The following is a 19808-nucleotide window of genomic DNA, read 5'->3' as shown; positions in this document are numbered from 1 at the left end:
ACTGTATGCGCAAAGAGATCTCTTCGTTTTAAAAACCAGAAAACTCGTGATTAAAGAGCTCTCGTGAAATAGGAAAATAAATAAGTGGGAAATGGGAAAACATAATCATACAAACAAGGCAGCATGGATCTTCTTGGCGAGTCAGATTCCAGCGAAGATGAAGAAGTTGCCTTTAAAATAAATACAAATTACGCCCAGAACTATGACAAATGGCGAAAGAAAGAAGAACGTCAGAAACGTGAGTTTATATTGAAAATGCTTGAAATACTAACGTCTATTTTGATCCAAGTCAGGCAGTTGTGTGTAGACAGTGTAGTGTAAAGTCTGTTGTCTCGGTGACAGTCACAGTAGTGTGTCACACACTGAGTACACTACTTTATAACTTAGTACTGTCAACACGTCAACAGTCAACTAGATCTAGATCTAGATTGCTAGATCTAGAGTCCTGGATTCTCTAGATCTTCCTTTGCCTCTGTGTTTACAGTATTTTGTGACAAGTCAAATGAGCCTAATTGAGGCAAGGTTTGAATTGGAAGGGGCATCAATGGCGGGTGATCTTGTAGCATGTTAAATTCCCAAAGCCGAAAGTCTACTAATCCCCGACACAGACCTTCAAAACTTTGAACTGGGCCAAAAAATGTGTAAACTACCGTAATTTTGTCATGAACAGATCGTATAACAGTGGTTTTCAGTCTTCCATCATGATTTTGGAAGCCATTGAGGGCCATTGAGTATAATCTTGGGCCACCTCTATTCTCACCCGGAGTGAGAATAGTGCAGGCGAGTCTTGTGGCTATTCTCACCCGGTGCGCGTTCACCAAATTTTGCGTTCACCCTAAACCATAGAATTCTACACTGTGAGGAAAAATTGTAGAATTCTGTGCCGTGAACAAACGTTCCATTACAACTGTAGCCTACTAAAAGCGTACAATTTTGTCTGTGGGCAGTGGAGAGAGAGAGAGGAGTAGCGCGAGAATTTCCGGGCAAAACAAAATGGTGACCCGCGTAGTTCGGCTCGATTCGAAAAGTTAAATAGCCATAGCATCTTTGTAGACAACCAAATTTATTTACTTTTGTGTTTTAACATCATTTTTTAACTTTGTTTTGGTCAATTTGATCGTCCACACCGATAGACAGTATTCAGAAAGAGACAGAGAGAGAAAGAAGAGGGGAGGAGTTGATCTTGCGAGAACTTCCGGGCGGGTGAGAATAGCCACTTTCATAATCTTGATGACGGCCACCTCTTTTCTCACCCCGGGTGAGAATAGTGCAGGCGAGTCTTTTGGCTATTCAATAGTATTCTCACCTAGTGCGCGTTCACCGTTATAGCCTAGATCTAGGCCAACCAATTTTGCGTTCACCCTAAACCACAAAATTCTGCACTGTGATAACAGAAAAATGGTAGAATTCTGTGCCGTGAACTAACGTTCCATTACTACTGTTAGCCTACTAAAAGCGTACAGTTTTGTCTGTGGGCAGTGGAGAGAGAGAGAAAGAGAGAGGAGGAGGAGTGCGAGAACTTCCGGGCAAAACAAAATGGCGACCCGCGTAGTTCGGCTCGATTCGAAAAGTTAAATAGCCGTAGCATCTTTGTAGACGACCAAATTGATTTACTTTTGTGTTTTACCATCATTTTTTAGCTTTGTTTTGGTCAATTTGATCGTCCACACCGATAGACAGTATTCAGAAAGAGACAGAGAGAGAGAAGAGGGGAGGAGTAGATCTTGCCATAACTTCCGGGCAAAACAAAATGGCGACCCCCATAGTTCGGCTCGATTCGAAAAGTGAAATAGCCATAGTATAGCATCTTTGTAGTCGATAAAATTAGCTTACTTTTGTGCTATAATGTAATCTTTTCTTTGCCTTTATCCATTTGATCATCCACATCGATAGAAAGTATTCCGAAATTAGGAAAAACAAGTCTTGTTTCACACCGGGTGAGAATAGCCTACGGTGGCAAGTCTCACCCGGGGTGAGAGGTCGATCGTATTTCTATTCTCACCCCGGGTGAGAATAGCCACTTCCCTTGATTCAATGTCATAGAATTTTGATCCAGATCTGATAGTGGTCGCTCGTTTCGGAAGTCCTCAGTGAAAAATTTAACGTGCCAAAGGATAAGATCACCTCAATGGCACCATGTGAAAAATCCGAAGTCCAAACAAAAAGTTTGAAAAAGTGCTTCCGTTTTTGTATTTTTAGCTTGATAAACTTGATTGGGATTAGGCCTAAATGAAATATAATATATTCGAAGTGACTATTCGGACTCCAGTGCAATTAGACAAAAATTACATTCGGGCTCTGAAATCATGAAATGAGTCTGAGTCCAGCATGACATCTGTTCCGACTTCCGACCCTTGTTCCTAAATATTTCCAGCATTAAAAATTATGAAAATTGTTTCGATTAGGGCCTATAATTAAAATGATAACAATCGAGATGTGAGCTTTGATATCTAGTTACTAGATCTATCTATACTGGCCCTCCCTGCCTCATTAGTCTAAACAAAAAACCAAGTTGAGTTGACTTTGCCGGGGCAAAGTTAAATATATGTCGACCTATGAAATTGTGTGTAGTGATCATGCACTGTCGGCTTGCTGGGGGAAGAGGTGTTGGGGAGAGGCCACGGCTGTCGATTTTGTGCGATGTGATTAAAATAAAAGATTAATTACAGAAAAACTATAAAACACGACTGTTTTTAACAGTCCTCATAATTTTCCTTCACCATCACCTATCCCGTAGACTAGATGACTAGATATATATGTCCGTCGGGGCTTTATTAGTAAATTAATAGGGAATAAATTGAAAATCGAAGGAGTGTCACCTGCTAAAACCTAGCCAGTGGTGATATAATGATTTCTGGAATGTGGATTTCGATGTTTTGTGTACTCCAGGTTCAAGTAATCTTTAGACTTGTGAAATTTTTTTAATCATTGCATTTTGGCTCGATTTTGTAGGATGCTAAAGACAGTATTGTGACAGTATAAATGTTCGTGTCTATCTTTCTGTCTGATGATCATATACAGTCAAACCTGTGTAAGACGGCCACCCATTGTCACGGAGAAAAGTGGCCGTATAAGACAGGTGGCCGTCTTAGGCAGGACTGATCAAGATGAAGAAAACAAACCATTCCCATCTGAGGTCCCAATCAAAAGTATCCCCGTTGTTGTTGGTTTGTATTTCGCCTTTTTATTTTGTTGCTGATTTTGCACAAGGGTGACAATAAAACTAAATGTATCAGACGAGGAAGACCGAGTGCCATGTTAAAACTAACACATGGGTCGCCACCACTCAGAGAACGAGCGACGCTTCTGTCACAATTTCATGTTGACTTCCTTTGCTACTTTGTTACAGACTGGGTAAACAGTGACCATTCATCTCACTTACGATGTGTGTATGAGTTCTGGGCGGGGCTTATGGGTTATGAGGGATCACTCGCTAACCTCACCAGCAGCTGAAAATTGGTAGCTATTGGTCAACAGTTGGAGGGGCCTACGCAATATGATCGGTTGGAGGGACTACCTAACAACAACGACAGGTGATTGAATTATGACGGCTCGCCCACAATGCCAGGGGCCAGTGCACAATTTATGACAAAACTTAATGGAGTCACTAAGGTGACCATCTAAGACAGGTGTTATTGCTTAGTATGATAGGGGTTGTGTGTTAAAATATGGTGGCCGCGGCCGCGTTGGACAGGTGCCCGTTTAACACAGTTAAATTATATAGAGAAAATGCAAGGGGGGAAATGGAAAGTGGCCGTTTGTAGAGGTGGCCGTCAAGGCAGGTTCGACTGTATATATATGAGCCTGCATTTTTTACTTGAAGGGTGTTTAAATGGTAATTTAAAAAAAATATATTTGGTGAATATTATGTTAAAATAATGTATTATTGATGTCTTAGAGAAGACAGTTTTGTGTTGCTGTATTTGAAGTTTGTCTGATATTGCTCCCCAGTGATTGACAAATATGGTGAGGATGTTGATGGCTCAAGTTCCTCGTCGGAAGAGGAAGAAATTGTGAGTTTTTTTTTTTCTTGTGGACAATTCCTAAAGCTAAGGCTATCAATGCTAATGTTATGCATGTTTGTGAAGTTTAATTAAACTTAATTTGTTTGCTTTGCTGAAATGGTGCTCAAATTCAGCATTCTTTTTAGCCAGTAGAAAATTGTTAAAAATCTGGGTAAAATTTTCTGTGTGATCCACCCACTCACAATGAAACTGAAAATTGAAAAGAACATATACAGACAACTTACAGATGAATAGAATTAATATCTAGATGAGAATTGACTCTCAGCAGTTCTTGGGTTTTGGCTATAGTTGGTTCAGGCTCGCCAGATCATCTGTGAGTAATGAACCGTTCGCTGGTACTACTCGCAAACGAACAGACGGGTAATGAGCCGTCCACTTGTAAAGAGTCATTCGCTACTCGCTACACTTTGAGCGCAGAGACAACAGTTCGGTTAGCGAGCGGGAGAGACTCCTTCCATTGAACCCCCCGCACGCTCTGTAAATGAAATAAAGCAGGCCCAAGAAAGGAACTGACTTGAAGTTCGCAGTCCGCTCGCTCTGAGAGAATAAAATTGTAGAGCGGACCCCAAAAAACAAACTATCTTGAGGTACGCAATCCGCTCTCATGGCTGTCTGTTGCTTGCTTGCTCTGACTGCGAGTAACGAACCTGTCTGTCTGCTTGTTGCAACTCTAGTTTTGGCCAATTTTTTAAAGTAAAGATGGTGGATATGGAAAAAAGATCTAACAAATTCTTGCGAAGGTTAATACAATAAAAGTTACATAGCAATGGAAAAGTTATTGAGTGGAGTGCTTCTAAAGTATTATTCTTTTTTTCTCAGATGCTTACTGCCGTGGTTACAATAACTCTAAATTATCAGGTTTTAAATAGCCTGTTGTCAAATGTTTCTTATGTACTGGTGATAATCTCAACATCAGCAAGTGCAGACATTACTGGCAAATTTGATTTTTCAAAAGTGATTTCGTGAATAAGTTTTCAGATTATGTTATCACATTTGTATATTATTTTGTGACTCTGTACATTCTAACAACGACTAACTTTTTTTTTTCAGAGGACTTCGAAACAAATGGATAAAGATTGGCTCAGGGCTTATGCTGTTGTCCGTTTCCAGCAGCCAAGACTGTATAAGGAAGGAGAGAAATTTTTTCATGGTATGTCCTAGTATGATTTGTCTAATTCTAATGCTTAAACTGATTTTCATAAACTAAGATTATAGTGTGCTCCTGCTCTCTGGAAGACTAAGCTCTGGTTTTTAGTACTTGATAATTGGTATTGCTCCATGCTGAAAAGTTCCTGCTGCATGTGCAAAGTAGTTTATTTCGTCATTGCAAATTTTTATATTTCATATTTGTTACGATATAGATTGTAAAGCACATAGAGCTTGCTGTTAAATGGGATTAATGCCATACAAATGCCAGTTATTATTGTTATTATTATTTTACAGATGAGGCAAAACCGTTGAGTTCAAAGAAAAAGGACAAAGCAACCACCCTTAAGGATCATGAAAGGAAATTTATCCTTGAAAAAGGAGGGTAAGTTCAGAAGAGCTCCTCGTATCATGTACCGCAATGCCTGTTTGTTTGTGAGTCCACACCTAAGCATTGTTCAATTTTGCACTTCATTCGTCTGCAGAATGTTTCAGACTATGATTTCATATAATCAAATGTTTGTATATATGTATTATGTTATCTATCTAGGGAGCAATAGCAAAGCATGTTGTACCGCGTGAGTACTGTCCTGTGCAGTTTCATGGACCAAGGTGAAAAGGGTAGTAGTGTGTTCTCTCGACAAAAACACAATGCCATACTGAAAATGTACTCAGTGATAATGGAGTAATTTTTTTTGGGGGGGGGGGATGGGGGTGGCCCTTTGTGAGAACAACATATAATTTGTTCTCTACCTAGTATATAAAACTTCTATTGTGCATGGTAGTTATAATGAGTTGCAATGTTTATTGCTTTTGTACTAATCCTATTCTTTATCCTTTCCCCAGAGTGGGATTATTCACAAAGTGTAATATGAATGACATTGAATATAACTTTGTTCACTTTTGTCTGATTTATTATTACTAAGAAAAGCTGTACTTTTGGGCATTCTATAGATATTTTTGTACTGTACGAACTTACCATTTAGTAGGTACTCATTTTGTGAATTTTAATATGCCCTAACTTTCTCACTTTCTTCATGCGAGACCCTTGCTTTACTTGGTTCTTTGTAAAGTCAACTTTATGGTCTCTACATCCGTTCTTTGACTAAAATGCTCTGTTCTTCTTTTCCTGATTACAGAACACACTGTCTGTCTGATGACACTGTTCTTGAGAACGAATAGGGATATCTTTTGATATTTTGAATTTTACGTTCTTTTTAATTTTTCCCCCAGGATTGAAAGCGATGAAGAATCTGCACCCAAGCCTCAAGGAAAAAGTTACTTTGAGGAACAAGAAGAGATTAAAAAAAGGTCAGTGTGGAGCTCTGAGCCAATGATGTTAGATGTGGGGCCTGAGTCTGCACTCAGCTTAATACAGGGCGTACAATACTTCATTTGATTGATGTGAAATATCTTGTACATAATTTGTATTTCTTAAGTTTGTATATAATATGTGGCTCAGTGATTTGACATTTCTTAAATGTTTTTGTGTATGTAAAAAAAATAAAGGCGGTGGCTGCAGGGAGAGAAATATAGAAAAAAAAGTCTGTTCAATGATATATTGTTACAAAAAACGTTGAACGCAGACAATGGACAATGTTTGTGATAAATACATTTGCTATTTTGGGAAATTACTCACTTTTCCACGATGCTTGACATTTTGCTGGAAAAGGTAAATTGAAGGAATATTTTACTATTTTGTGCCAAATGCTTAAGCTTTTTTTTCTCCCCAGTTTCAAGGATGCTGTGGCCGATTCAAGTGATGATGATGATGATAATGATGATAGTGGATTTCTAGTCAAAAAACGAAAGACTGAGGAAGATGAGGTATGAAAGACAGTGCCAAGCTTATAAAACAATGACTTACATTGCTTTTAGGACTACTGATTTGGTCTACTGTTATTACCTTTGGCATTCCCTTCTAATTTATGTGCTGCATTTTATAGATTTTATTCTTTCAGTTATTGTAATTTTGTAAATCATGTGTTTGTATTTTCCTGAAATAGTCAGATGAAACAAGAATATTGAGTAGTCGTGTTTGGTATGAGAATGCTTGTGTATTCTCTGGGTATCTCTGATGTGCACTGGCACAGTCAGTAGAAAGACCCTCAGCAACATTTTGGAGAGAGCAACGGAGCATCAATGGACATGTCTGGAGTGCAGGGATATTGCTTCCTGAAACAATGAACAATGGGTATCTCTTCAAACAGTAGAGTCATCTGTTTTTGTATTAATTTTTGTTTTAAAAGATCTTCAAATGGAATTTTGTGCACTGCTTGGTTAATGCTGTTTTATTTTACATAACGTGTGTTTTCTTACTATTCACTAGGAATTCTGTTTTTTTGTTTGAGTTTTAAAACGTAGAATTGATAGTAGCGCTGTCAGCTTATATTTGTGCACAGCTTTCTGTTTGTACATTGCGTCGGTTTTTTCATCCCCCCTCCCCCACTCCAAAAAAAAATAAATGGATGGACGCCAACCTCCGAATTATTCCTACATATGATTAATCTTTTCTGTTGTCTTAAATGGCAAGTTCATGATCTGTGTAGTGAATTGTTCCTTTTCTTTTCTGTCTTTCTTTTTTTCTTTTTTGGGAATTGGGGGGGAGGGGGGCAGGGGGTACTAGTATAATGTTATTGGGGTCTTAAAACAAGAAAATGATTATTGTGAGTCTTTCGTTCAATGATTTTAGGAGAAGGATGAGAATGACTACCTGGAGTGGTTGAGAGGCGAGAAAGAAGGACTAGATGATCCACAAGCTGAAGCAGAGTTGGTAAGTCCGTTCAATACTGATGGTTAAGGGCAGACATCATGTCTATTTGATGCTTCAACAATTTGTCCTGATGTAGTCCTGCTTCTAATGAACATGACAACCCCCCCCACCCCCAAGGTCTGCTCTCCTGCATATGAAACTGTGGTCCTTGTTTTTGGTTTTTTTTTTTAAAGGGGGAATAGTTGCTAATAGGTAAGAAATGCACCGCTGATTAGACAGTAGCCTCCTACAGTGGCGTCGCGTGGGTTGCAGACAAGGTGGTGCATAATTGGAAAGTGAGCAAATGGGCAAAATAGGCTTTGTAGCTACTGTTAAGATTTCTAAAGAAAGTCAATTAGAATCTGCAAGATATCCTGTAATCTACATCTATCGATATTTACAACTGTTTCTAGATGAAACCGCATAAAAGCTGCAATAAAGTGAAACAATACTAACAACTCACTATGCTCACAATCTGAGATGATTTAAAGATTTCTAATTACATACTTCGTGCAGCACCAGGACTTGCTACACAATAGAGGGAGACAACAGTCAACAGTTTCGATATCCATTCTTCTTTGAGGTAGGGGGCTACCGTAGACTCTACTAGACTAAACTACTAGTGTAGTAGATAGGCTCGCGGAAACTTGGATCAAATTTTTAGCTTGCACCAAATTGGTGCTGCGAAGAGCAGTTCATGCACCTTTCTTCTTGTGTGGGAAGAAAGATGCCTAGATGTCTCTACTGTGACAAAAATAACTTTGGTGCAAAGATTTTGCTTGGTCCCAGCATACACTACTGCAAGCGGTGCGACGAGCATAAACCATCCTCGCTCTTTTCTAGCTCAGCCAGCGGGTGACGGATCACAAGGATGTCGTAGGCCTAATAATTTTTTAATCTAGAGCACTGACTGGTTTAGAACAATATTAGAAAAAAAAGGGGGGGGGGAGGTGAAGGCGAGGGCGGGTTAGGTGGAGCGCTTGCACCAATGGCGCCCCGCCACTGGCCTCTAATAGTAGTATTACTGACCTTGAGCAATGAATCTATACTTTATTTATAGTACTAGGTAAATCTTGACAAGCTGAAAATTTTAAAAATTTGTTTTCGAACAGGAACTATTTATGCTCTTAGATTGTTGATAATTTTAAAAAGAAATTCACATGTTTCTTTTTAATCATAGGCTCCCTTGAAAGCATACTGGAATGATCCGAACTTGGATGAGAAGGAGACTGTTTTGAGAGATTACATTTTGAACAATGGCTATATGGCTGAGGAAAGGTAAAGTGTCACCATGTATTTGGTTGTAATTTTGAGTTAGATATAGATACTTTAGGAAATGAAATGGTTTTTTAACAAAAGCCTCTAGTAAATATGGATTGCCCAGTGTTAGAGTCCGTCATGCGTCACTTTTTGAAATGACGTGGCAGAGTTTTATGTTGAGTTGTCGCTATTATAAAATATAAAACTTCACCCATCTTGACAGGGTCCAGTTATATAGTGATTGAGAGGAGGATTTTTATTCTGCCTAGTGTTTTTAAAGTGTTATTATTTCTTTTGCCTACTGTTACCTCTGCTCACGATATATTTCTTGGTGTTCTCAGAGAAAATTCTTAGGTCTATGTATATTTATAGGATTCCTATCTCTGTTGGTAGCTGGAAGAAACCAATGATAGGTCGGACTTTTTTACTTTCCCCATTTTGTTTGTCTGTCTGTTTTTGGTACCCTCAAGAAACGATGGCACTGTTTTGTTGATGTTCTTCTCTTTACTGGGAAAAAAACCCCCAAGCTTAAATCTCAATTTTTTTTTCTTTCTGTAGTTCGGAAAGTGAAGACGAAGAGAAAGGGCCAGATCCAGAGGAGGAGGAAAAATTCCTGTCTCAGGCGGAGGAGTACGAGCACCGATACAACTTCCGTCATGAGGAGCCCGGAGGAGATGAAGTAAGTGCTACATGATGGGCGGCAGGCTGTCCAAATGCTCTAAGCAGAGCAAGTAAAATTTTTTACAGACAGAGAGAAGACTGTTTCGCTGTTTTAACAACTGTAACTAGCTACTTTATATATCTTTTCTTGCTTTTTTTTTAACGTTTAAAATTTGAATTTTGACAAAATATTTTTTGACCTCACGCAACCAATATTACAGATGAACCCTTTCTGTCCCAGCCATTTTGTGCACTCTCTAACACCAGTCCCAGCCAATACAGCAGTATTTTAGAAAAAGAGGCATGCATTCTAAAAAATTATGCAGTATCTTTATAATGAGGTTTAGATGACAACATATAACAATAATTAAAGGCGAATGAACGAATATTATGAAAATTAAAGTTTAATAAGGTTTGCTAATTTCGAAAAATGCGCCAATTAAGTACTGTGCCCCGAAACTGAGAATATACGCTCTTTGGACAGTGGGAGATACAAGCGCTGCTGAAAACATACGCGCATGGGGCTAGAAGGGTTAAGAAACTGCAATTTTTTTAAAAAGTCAAAACTTTTGGCTTAATACATCTGATCAGCTGGGTGACGATGTGCTGTAGCCTATGGTAGCCTTTTGACTTAAAGGTTAATTTGCATTCCCCCCTTCCCATTCCTGAAACCTTTGTTAGTGCATGGGACCTAAACTTGGACCCACAGAGTTATGGAGATCCTAAATGTGTGTTCTAGGTCATGTAAGGTCTGAAAGGCTCAAGATTAGTTTTACTGTCTTCAGGATGAATAGAAATACTGTGATCCCTGTTTATGCATGATCGACAGGAACCTCTTAATACACATACATTTACAGAAGCTTGTGAAGACGTAAAGAATTCGATCATTTTAATGTCTACTGAGGTTTTTTGTTGTTGTTGTTGTTGTTGTTGTGAAGTGTTTAAAGCTATGCTGAGATGGATTCTATTTATGAATTAACTTTATTTTATCATTATTATTATTATAATTATTATGTGTTGTTTCTCAGATCAAGGCTTACCCCCGAGTGATTACAGAGTCAGTTCGGCCCAAGGACACCAGAAGAGCTGAAAAGCGAAAAAGAAAGATGGAAAAAAAGACTCAGGTAAGGAGAGAATTTATTTTTACTTCAGCCAAATAGGCCTACTATTTTAAGCTTTGTCCTTTTTCAAATTTTTATTTTTTTTGGCTGTTACTTTTTCATCTGTCTCGTGTTCCTCTCTTGACATGAGGCACAAATCCCCGAGTCTCTTTCCGTTTTTTGCTTTTAATTTCTAACGTTGGTCCCCTTTCCTTTCAGATAGCTGCTAGCGCTATACATAAAATTGTCTCTGAAGCCCCGAGACTCATGCGCTGACATGTTTTTTTGGTTTTTTTCTTTCACTTTCAGGCTAGAGAGCAGAGGCATGAAGAGATCCGCTTGCTGCAAAAACTTCAGAGGGAGGAGAAAGAGGAGAAACTGTTGAAGCTGCGGCAGATTGGCAATAACCCCGACTTGGACTATGACTTGGAGGCAGATTTTGACCCAGATGAACACAATAAGATCATGGAGGTTGGGCCTTTGTTCCTTCAGAAATTATTTCTCTTTTCAGTTATTTGTAGAAAGAAAACAAAGGAAATTTTAAAAAACCTTTCATGTTGATCCTTTTCATATGATTTTCTTTGATGCTGGCCGTGAACAGTGGTCTACAGATCATGTGATATGTTATTTGTAAGGAGCAAAAGCAGTGAGAACCTGAGTGATGCTGACTGAGACTATAGATATAAAGATAAATAACTAGTTTAAACAGCTTCTGGGACACAACGTGCATGCATATTTGACGCAAAGATAATGTATCATTTTACATTTATCAAAGAAACCATTTTTTTCTCGATTTTGAGTCCTTTTAAATATGATTTTCTGAAGTTGGCCACTTTATGGAATATACCGTCAATATGGCTGTAACTTTGTAGCCTTGTGGAATAAGCTGGATATGATAATGGATATCAGTGAATCAAATAACTGTTTCATACTGATTTGTTTCCCCAGAAATATTTCAACGATGGTTACTATGGTGATGAGGGCAACAATGAAAAGAAGCCAGAATTTGAATTTGATGCAGCCATTGATGATGACCCAGGTGGATAGTTTGTTTATTAAAAAAGAATAAATTATTAATTGAGTTAGGTTTATCATGTAGAAGACTGACGTACATTATTATAATCAGTGCAAGGATTGGCAGGTACAGAGAGCAGTGTCGGTGACTTCTCTTCCATATATTAACTACTAGGAAGATGTTCCCATTGTTTGCCGTCATTGATAAGTGTGGACTTGTAAAAGACTTTTTGTCAGATGGTGATGTATGTACTGTGAGTTACCCTTTGTTGACAAGGTAGTTTTGTGTAAAATCTTGATCATGTTTTCATCTGATGATGATATGGAAACTTAAACTTCTTCTGTGTGAAAAATGGGGTATTGACAATGTTTGATATGTATCACGGCGCAGTGGAATCAGGCGCTCTTCCATTTTTGGATTTGTGGAGTTATTGGTATCGTCTTTAAGGTTGTTTATTTGCCTTGCATTTGATGAAAACAATATCCATTTATCTTGAATAGAAGTCGAGATATGAAGGAGTTGGGGTCGCCAGGTTTCAGAAGTAAAATTAACGAGAAAATGGCCCCCAATGTTTGGTGACTTCCATAGCTCAAGAGTCCTTGGAAACTGTCAAATTTGCATTTTTTGTGCCTTAAATCGTTTTTCCATAAAACCCACACATGAATATATTTGAATGGACATACAAGGTGTTGAGCCAAAACACAAAATTTCGATAAGAATTCACAAACCTGCAGAAAAATGCCAGTTTCTTAACTTTTATTATTTTAACGAGAGCCTGATTTCACCACGCTGCCTCACATATGGTTTTCTATTCATGGTGGTCCTTGTTTTAAAATGTACCTTCATTGATGAGACTAGAGTATGTCAGTCCTTTCTTTTACATGTGTTGTTTCTGTCCGTCTATCTGTCTTATTCTTTCCCTGCTGTTATTGTGTTGATGTGCTTCTCTTTACCAAAACAAATAAACTGAGTGTCAGAGAACACTTTCCATGTATATTCTACTGATGACCTTGTATGTACTTTGAAGCTATTTCATTCATTAAAGTTATGCTCGTGGGTGGTTGGCGGGTGCTTTTGGTGTGGTTTGCTCCTTCTTTCCTATCAAACATCTATTGTCTTTATCTCCCCTCGTTTTTTATGTTTGTTACTCCCTTGTAACACCTCTAATCTTTGGCACTTATATGACCTAATTGTGTTGCAAGTGCTGTAAAACTCTTGCGAAAAAGTTATTTTCTAATGTCTTTGTGATAGATTTTTTCTTTCTAAATGTGATGTTTTATACCTTTTATATGTTCCTTTGAAAAGAAACTAGTAAAATAATGTTTGTGGTGGACTTTGTTTCCTCAGAGGACTGGTGGACCCAGCGTAGTAAAGAGGAGAAAGATGAGGAGGTGCAAAATGATGTTGGTGAAGAGGAAGAGAATGGAGACTATGATAATACCCAACAGAACGATGAGCAGGGGCCTGATATGGATGATCCAAACTTTAATGTACGTTATGGGTTTATTGAATGCATGTTTCAAGTTTGTCTGTTTGCAAATGATTTTTGTGTGGTTTACTTTGAGATCATCTAAGCAAAAATCTTGATCTCCGATGTCTGTTTGAGATCGGGCTATGAATGCTATGATGATGATGATGGTGGCTTTTAGGTGTTGAATTAGAGTCTGCTGGTGAAGTTGTTCTTTAAAACTTGTTTTGGCTTCGTTCCTCACTGCGCTGGAATGTGGGTGGTTGGCGGGTGCTCTGGTGTGGTTTGCTCCTTCTTTCCTATCACACATCTATTGTCTTTATGTCCCCTCCTTCTTTTTTGTGTTTGTTACTCCCTTGTAACAGCCCTAAACTTCTGGCGCTCATATGACCTTATGCAGTTGCGAGCGCCGTAAAACCTCTACTAAAACTAAAACTAAACTGTACTGAAATGTTTGGGGCTGTTGCAGGCAGACCTTTGCAAATATCCAGTAATGCATGGTGACCATGCGCTATGTAGTATACATAATGATAGTGGATTATTTCCCTTGTAAAACAAGTGCATTTTCTCAAAAAACTGTAAGTTTCTGGGTAACCTTTCTTTTGTGAAAAAAGATTCTTGCAAAATATACACATTTTTTCTGTACTTTAGTCTGAAGGTACTCTTGTTTTTTTATGGTGTCTGTCTAGTAAGTTGTTCTGCTGAAGAGATTAGAGTGGATCTTTGAAAAAATGTCCTTTGCCATAGAGGATACTGGTTTTCATGATGTTGAGAAATGAAATGGTTTTATCTTTCATTTAGATGGATGCCGACTTTGACCCGACTCGAGATTACAAAGCGGAGAAGAAGAGGGCTAAAAAATATGGCAAAGCATTTGCCAAAAAGTTGCCTCTTTTTGATCCAAGTAAGTTGATAATAAGTTTCACGGTATTTTGGCTGTTTAGAAAAAAAACACAATGTATTTGCATTGTAACTGTTAACTTGTATTAGTTTTGGTTTTTGAATCAAATATTGAAATACAGTGTAAAAAAAACTTTCTTTCTTTTTTTTTTTTAGATTTGTCACCAGTGGTATGTCCAAAGGCATACACATTAAGCTGCTCATTTTATATATACGAAGGAAACAATACACGGGCAAATTGCTGATACTGGTGTAGTGACCTGTGTTGGAGCAAGGGTCGGAGTATCTGGTGGCCCTGCTGCAAATGGTCAATGTTGTTGATGGAGATTTAAAAAAAAAAGTCAATAGCTTTAGTAAATTTGTTGTATATATTTTATGTATTTTTTCTTAAATTTACATTAACTTTTTTAGAATCTACCTGGGTTTTAGCTTTAAAAGATTCATTATTTGAATTTTGAACTGTTTTTCACAGCCACCAAGACGTTTGATGAGTACATTGATGAATATCTGAAAGACAAGATCAACACCTTGCCCTTCACATACAGAGAGGTGGTTCCAAACGATTTTGGACTCTCAACAGAGGAGGTTTGTATTGCTTTTGTACTTTTTTTTCATTCTGTGAGATAAATTTAATTTGGCATATATCTGTTCTTCACATATATTGATTTGTAACATGAAACTGACAAAAGTTAAAATGTTTTTTCAGTTTCTTGAAGCTTTATTTTTAAGTTGGTATTAAGTAATTCCTTTCAAGGTCATGACTTTTTCCCTTTTGGTAGAATTACCTGGATGAGAACAAATTTTGTAATCACAAATAATGTGGCATCAGTTACTATGCACTATTATTGCTGTTGCTCCATACTCTAAATGTCGCTTGTTGGTGGTTGGCGGTTGCTCAGGTGTGGTTTGCTTGTTTCCTATCAAACATCTATCGTCCTTATCTCCCCTTCATCTTTTTTATGTTTGTTACTCTCTTGTAATGCCTCTAATCTTCTGGCGCTCATATGACCTTATGCAGTTCCGAGCGCAGTGAAACCTCTACTAAAACTACGCTTAATGTTTCATGTGCCAAGAGGGCTCTACTGGTTGGTTCTTTTTCTTTTATTTCCCCTCTGTTGTTTCTGTCTGTCTGTCATATGGTGTTTTCCCTTCACTAAATGATCATCATCGTGTCGATGTGATTCTCTTTACTCCCCCCCCCCCCCCCCACCCCACATACACACACACACACAAATGTATGTCTTTTTCCCTTGATCTTGCCTTCTCTTGTTTTGAAGTATAATGTTTGTTTGGTTTTAATACTAATGAGGGTGGGTGGTTGGCGGATGCTCTGGTGTGCGCTGAATGTCAATAGCATTTTTGAAAGTAGCTCTTTATAGCATGTGTCGGCGTTGACTGACATGACTAGAGCAGTTCCCCTCCCAAGTATGCTGAATTGTGTGTGTGGTGTGATGTATTTACAAGCACTCCAGATTTCGATGGTGTTTTGCTCTTACAGAGTAATTGATTACAGACAGAACAATTGGCTTCCTAAATGAAAATAATTTTTTAAAGGTTTAATTGATGGCTAAATAAGTTAAATGAGTGGGTGCTGTGGCGTGGTTTGCCCCTTCTTTCCTATAAAAAATCTATCGTCTATATCTCCTCTCCTCATTTTTTGTGTTTGTTATTCTCTTGTAACACTTCTAATCTTCGGCACTTACATTACCTTATTGTGTTGCAAGTGCCGTAAAACTTTTACTAAAATAACACTAAAATGTTGTCTTTGGTTTCATGTTTGGCAGATCTTGAAAGCTCCCGAGCGTGAGCTGAACGCGTGGGTGTCGGTGAAGAAGATGAGCCAGTACCGCAGTCGGCAGGATGAGATGGCTGATGTCAGGAAGTTCGCCGCCCGAGCCAGGGACCAGGACAAGAAGTTTAAAGTGCTTCCGTCCCTCCTAAAAAAACAGGAGTAAGTGTTGTCGCTGTGTGGGAGATGGGGAAGGGTTATTATTGGTCAGTGTAATAGGCTTTGAGAAAAGCACACTGCTCCTCATGCTTTATTCTTTAGAAAAGCATACTTTACTCATACTTCTCTCTTTAGAATCGAAAGAATACTCTACCCATGCTTTATTCTTTAGAAAAGCATACTTTACTTGTGCTTTATTCTTTTGAATAGAAGAGCATACTCCACCCATGCTTTATAAATTGCTCTGCATATGTAACTCTAATATCCCTTTTCTACCAGTTCCTTTCTCGGAGGAAAGGCAATGATAGTAGACTACATTCCTGGTGCCACTTGGTGTGGTTCATGTTTACATCGTGGTTCTTTTGTTTTGCTGCTGCAGGAAATTTCTGACAGTTTGTCTAACTAAAATCTCCTTGTTTGGATAGGATCTTCTACAGTGTAGATGTCAATGATTTGAATGAAGGTGCTGGTTTACTGACAGAGTGGGGGTTGGGGGGGTTCAGTGTAGGGTGTTTGCATCTCTTGCTGAACTCTGGTTTTGACTCCCTTGTCAAGTAGTTATGTTCAGTTAGTCACTCGAGGTATGTAAAAGTTGAACTTATTTAGGTTAAAAGGTGTTTTTAAATGCCATTGGGGGGGGGGGGGGGGGGCTGGTAAAAAAAGAAAAAGACAAGCTAAATCTGATTCGTATCCCTACTGAGTGAAGAACTGTATAGTTATGATAAATAATTTGCTTGGCAGCTAATGGATTAAAGAAGGATAATGGATGCTTTGGCGGATACTCTGGTGTGGTTTTCTCCTTCTTTCCTAACAAACAACTAACGTCTTTATCTCTCCTCCTTCTTTTTTTATGTTTGTTTCTCTCTTGTAACACCTCTAATCTTCAGCACTTATATGACCTTTTTGTGTTGCAATGCCGTAAAACTCTGACTAAAACTAAAAAGAAGAATATAGACTCCCGTGCTGTCCCCAGCCTCACTGTACAGATTATAATACTTGCACCCATGAGAAATTGAGATTTTTACGTCTTTCCTTTGCTTCCTTCTCTCTCTTTGCTTTTGGTCTGGCTATCCATCCTCCCTTTCGCTATCTATACGTTAGTTTTTAACTATAAATTTCCATCATTTTGTCTTTCAGCCTGTCTTTTTACTGTCCCATGTTCATAGAAAAATATTATATTTTTCATACATATATCATAAGATAATAATCCTTTTAGTACATTTATTTATTGTGTGTCTTCTTTTGCCGACTGAAATAGTTAACTAAAGATGGTGCATTAAGCAGAACCAAAGGGGAACAACTTGTATTACTTAGTCTTTCCATTGTTTTTTAAAAAATCACTTCCCTTGTATTAAAGCCCCTTCTGAGTTGGCCTATCTTGAATTATGTCTTGTGGTTATTTTGCCTTTTAATTATTGATTTTGATTGTCTTACTTTGACTTTGTGAGTTGCATGTAGAGAATTAAATCTGAATGATGAATCTAATTAATGCGATGACAAATCTATGATCCTTTTTCACATTCGCACATTTATTGTTGCCTGTGTTGATTAGAAATTTGTTATGACTTAAATTTACATGCATAGATTATTTGTGCCCCGGACCCATCCCTATTGCCCGAGCTTGTAGGTGGTGGGTAGAGAAGTATGATCATTCTTAGTGTGGGAGGTGTGACAAATGTTTCGTCCAGCGTTCCTGTTTTGTGTTTGATATATCTTGCGGGTTGGTCTACTCTTGGGTAGCATTGAATGAATGAATAACAAGGGCGTTAAGAGAGGTAGTGGCCACCCCTTTATTCTACATGTAGCAAAATTTGTTGTAATGTGTCCTTCTGGCAGTATGAGCTTGCTTTCACGCTTCATGTGTTTAGAAAGAGACTTATTTGATGTGGATGCTGTTGATCTACCCTAAAACTTTAAAGTTTTATTCACAGCTATGTTTTTATTTCTGTTGCAGAGAAATTGCCAAGGAAACGTCTGCAAGGAACAAAAAGAAGAAGAAGAAGAGGAAGAAAAAGAAGGTAGATGAGGATGGGGTGGAAGAGGAACCGTCTGAGGTTTCAGAGAAAAATGAACTGTTCTTTACTGACATTAGTGAGGTGAATGGTGAAGTGTCCAACAGTGCGGATAAAAGTAAGAAAAGAAAGAGGGAAGAGGATGAAAATGGCAGCAGTCAAGTTGTGAGCAAAAAACGCAAGTCTGTGGATGGTGCTGAAATTGAGGGTTCCCAAGGTACTCCTGAGGCAAAGTTAAAGAAGAAGAAAAGCGAAAAATGTGTTTCGATGGAACCGGAACCTCTCTCGGCAGAAAAGAAGAGTAAGAAGAAAAAGAAACAAGACATAGTTGTTACGAAAAGTAATGACAGTAACGAGGGAGACGGAACGGACGTTTTCAGTGTTGTTGTTGGAACTGGTGATCATGATGTTCAGGGAAAAGTCAAAAAGAAAAAGAAAAAGACCAAGACTCCGGGGGTTCAAGTGGTTACTGGTACAGCTGATTCTACACCAAAGGAGGAAGACAGCAGATCAAAGACAGCTGTTCTCCAGAAAAAGAAAAAGAAGAAAACCTCCATTCGCAACTTTCCGAAGGCGACAACGGGTGCCAGTAGTAAGACTGAGGGTGGTGGTTCCGACCCCAAACAGGCAAAGAGGAAACTAGGACAGGTTATGTCTTCGTCTCGGTTGAGCAGCATGGGGATTGGGCCCGGCGCGGCCAAGAACAAGAGGAAAAAGAAGAAAAACAAGGCTAAGGACGTTCCGTCCTGATTGTGTGACATGAGTGCAGGTACCTGCTCTGTGATGATATGAAGAAAATATATAATTATTTACCATGGGATTCCGGAGTCGGGCCACCTGCATACAGTGAACTTGAAACGTGTGTTTGCTGATTAAAGCTTGTTAGGGGTGCCATGATTTTGTAAGGTTTATGGGATTGAAGATAGGGTAATTTTATTGTTTTTTTGTGTTTGTATGTAATGACAGTTTCCATCTTTTTTTGTGGTCTAGTTCAATTATGTTGTGAGTGCTGAGAAACTTTCAGGGGGTAGGAATACAAATATTTTATTCAGCTCTAATGTTCAAAATCTTTAATAAATGTGTAGACAAAGCTAAGCCAGTGAAATCTAAAATTACCCTTCGAGTTATGAATGCAAATGGCATATATGTTGATGTTACAACTTTGTACATATTATTATTATAGTTGAAATATGAATAAATATGGTGGCTCATGATACAGTTTTCTGACATTTTTCATACTTAAAGCATGTTCAGTGGTCTCTGTTTGATGTGATTTTGGGTAAAGTATTTATGTGTCACGAAGCAGCAGAATCAGGGGCTTGTCAATTTTTGGGCATCTGGAATTATTGGTATCGTCTTAAAGCTTGATAAAAAAATGTAACCCTTGAAAAATGACATCTTGAAAAGAAGTCGAGATATTTGCGATGTCGGTGTCGCCTGGTTTCAGAGATAAAATTAACGAGAAAATGGCTGCCAAAGTTTGTGATTTCCAAAGCTTGGGAGTCCTTGGAAACTGAAAATT

General features: G+C 38.3%; 1 protein-coding gene across 1 annotated transcript; it reads left to right on the top strand.

The window, feature by feature from the left end:
- The first annotated feature begins 83 nt into the window (after positions 1-83).
- On the top strand, positions 84-19500 carry LOC101853862 (protein KRI1 homolog). Its single transcript, XM_005101474.3, has 17 exons — positions 84-238; positions 3952-4013; positions 5076-5175; positions 5469-5556; positions 6405-6482; positions 6905-6998; positions 7864-7944; positions 9104-9201; positions 9742-9862; positions 10872-10967; positions 11253-11414; positions 11892-11982; positions 13306-13448; positions 14228-14330; positions 14799-14911; positions 16111-16277; positions 18229-19500. The coding sequence occupies exons 1-17, from the start codon at positions 124-126 to the stop codon at positions 19034-19036; spliced, it is 2520 nt and encodes an 839-aa protein (XP_005101531.1). The 5' UTR covers positions 84-123; the 3' UTR covers positions 19037-19500.
- The last annotated feature ends 308 nt before the right edge of the window (positions 19501-19808 follow it).

The sequence above is a fragment of the Aplysia californica genome, unplaced genomic scaffold (assembly GCF_000002075.1).
Source record: "Aplysia californica isolate F4 #8 unplaced genomic scaffold, AplCal3.0 scaffold00285, whole genome shotgun sequence".
NCBI classification, from domain to species: domain Eukaryota; kingdom Metazoa; phylum Mollusca; class Gastropoda; order Aplysiida; family Aplysiidae; genus Aplysia; species Aplysia californica.
The sequence above is the reverse complement of the archived record's forward strand: the minus strand, read 5'-3'. Positions and strand labels throughout refer to the sequence as shown.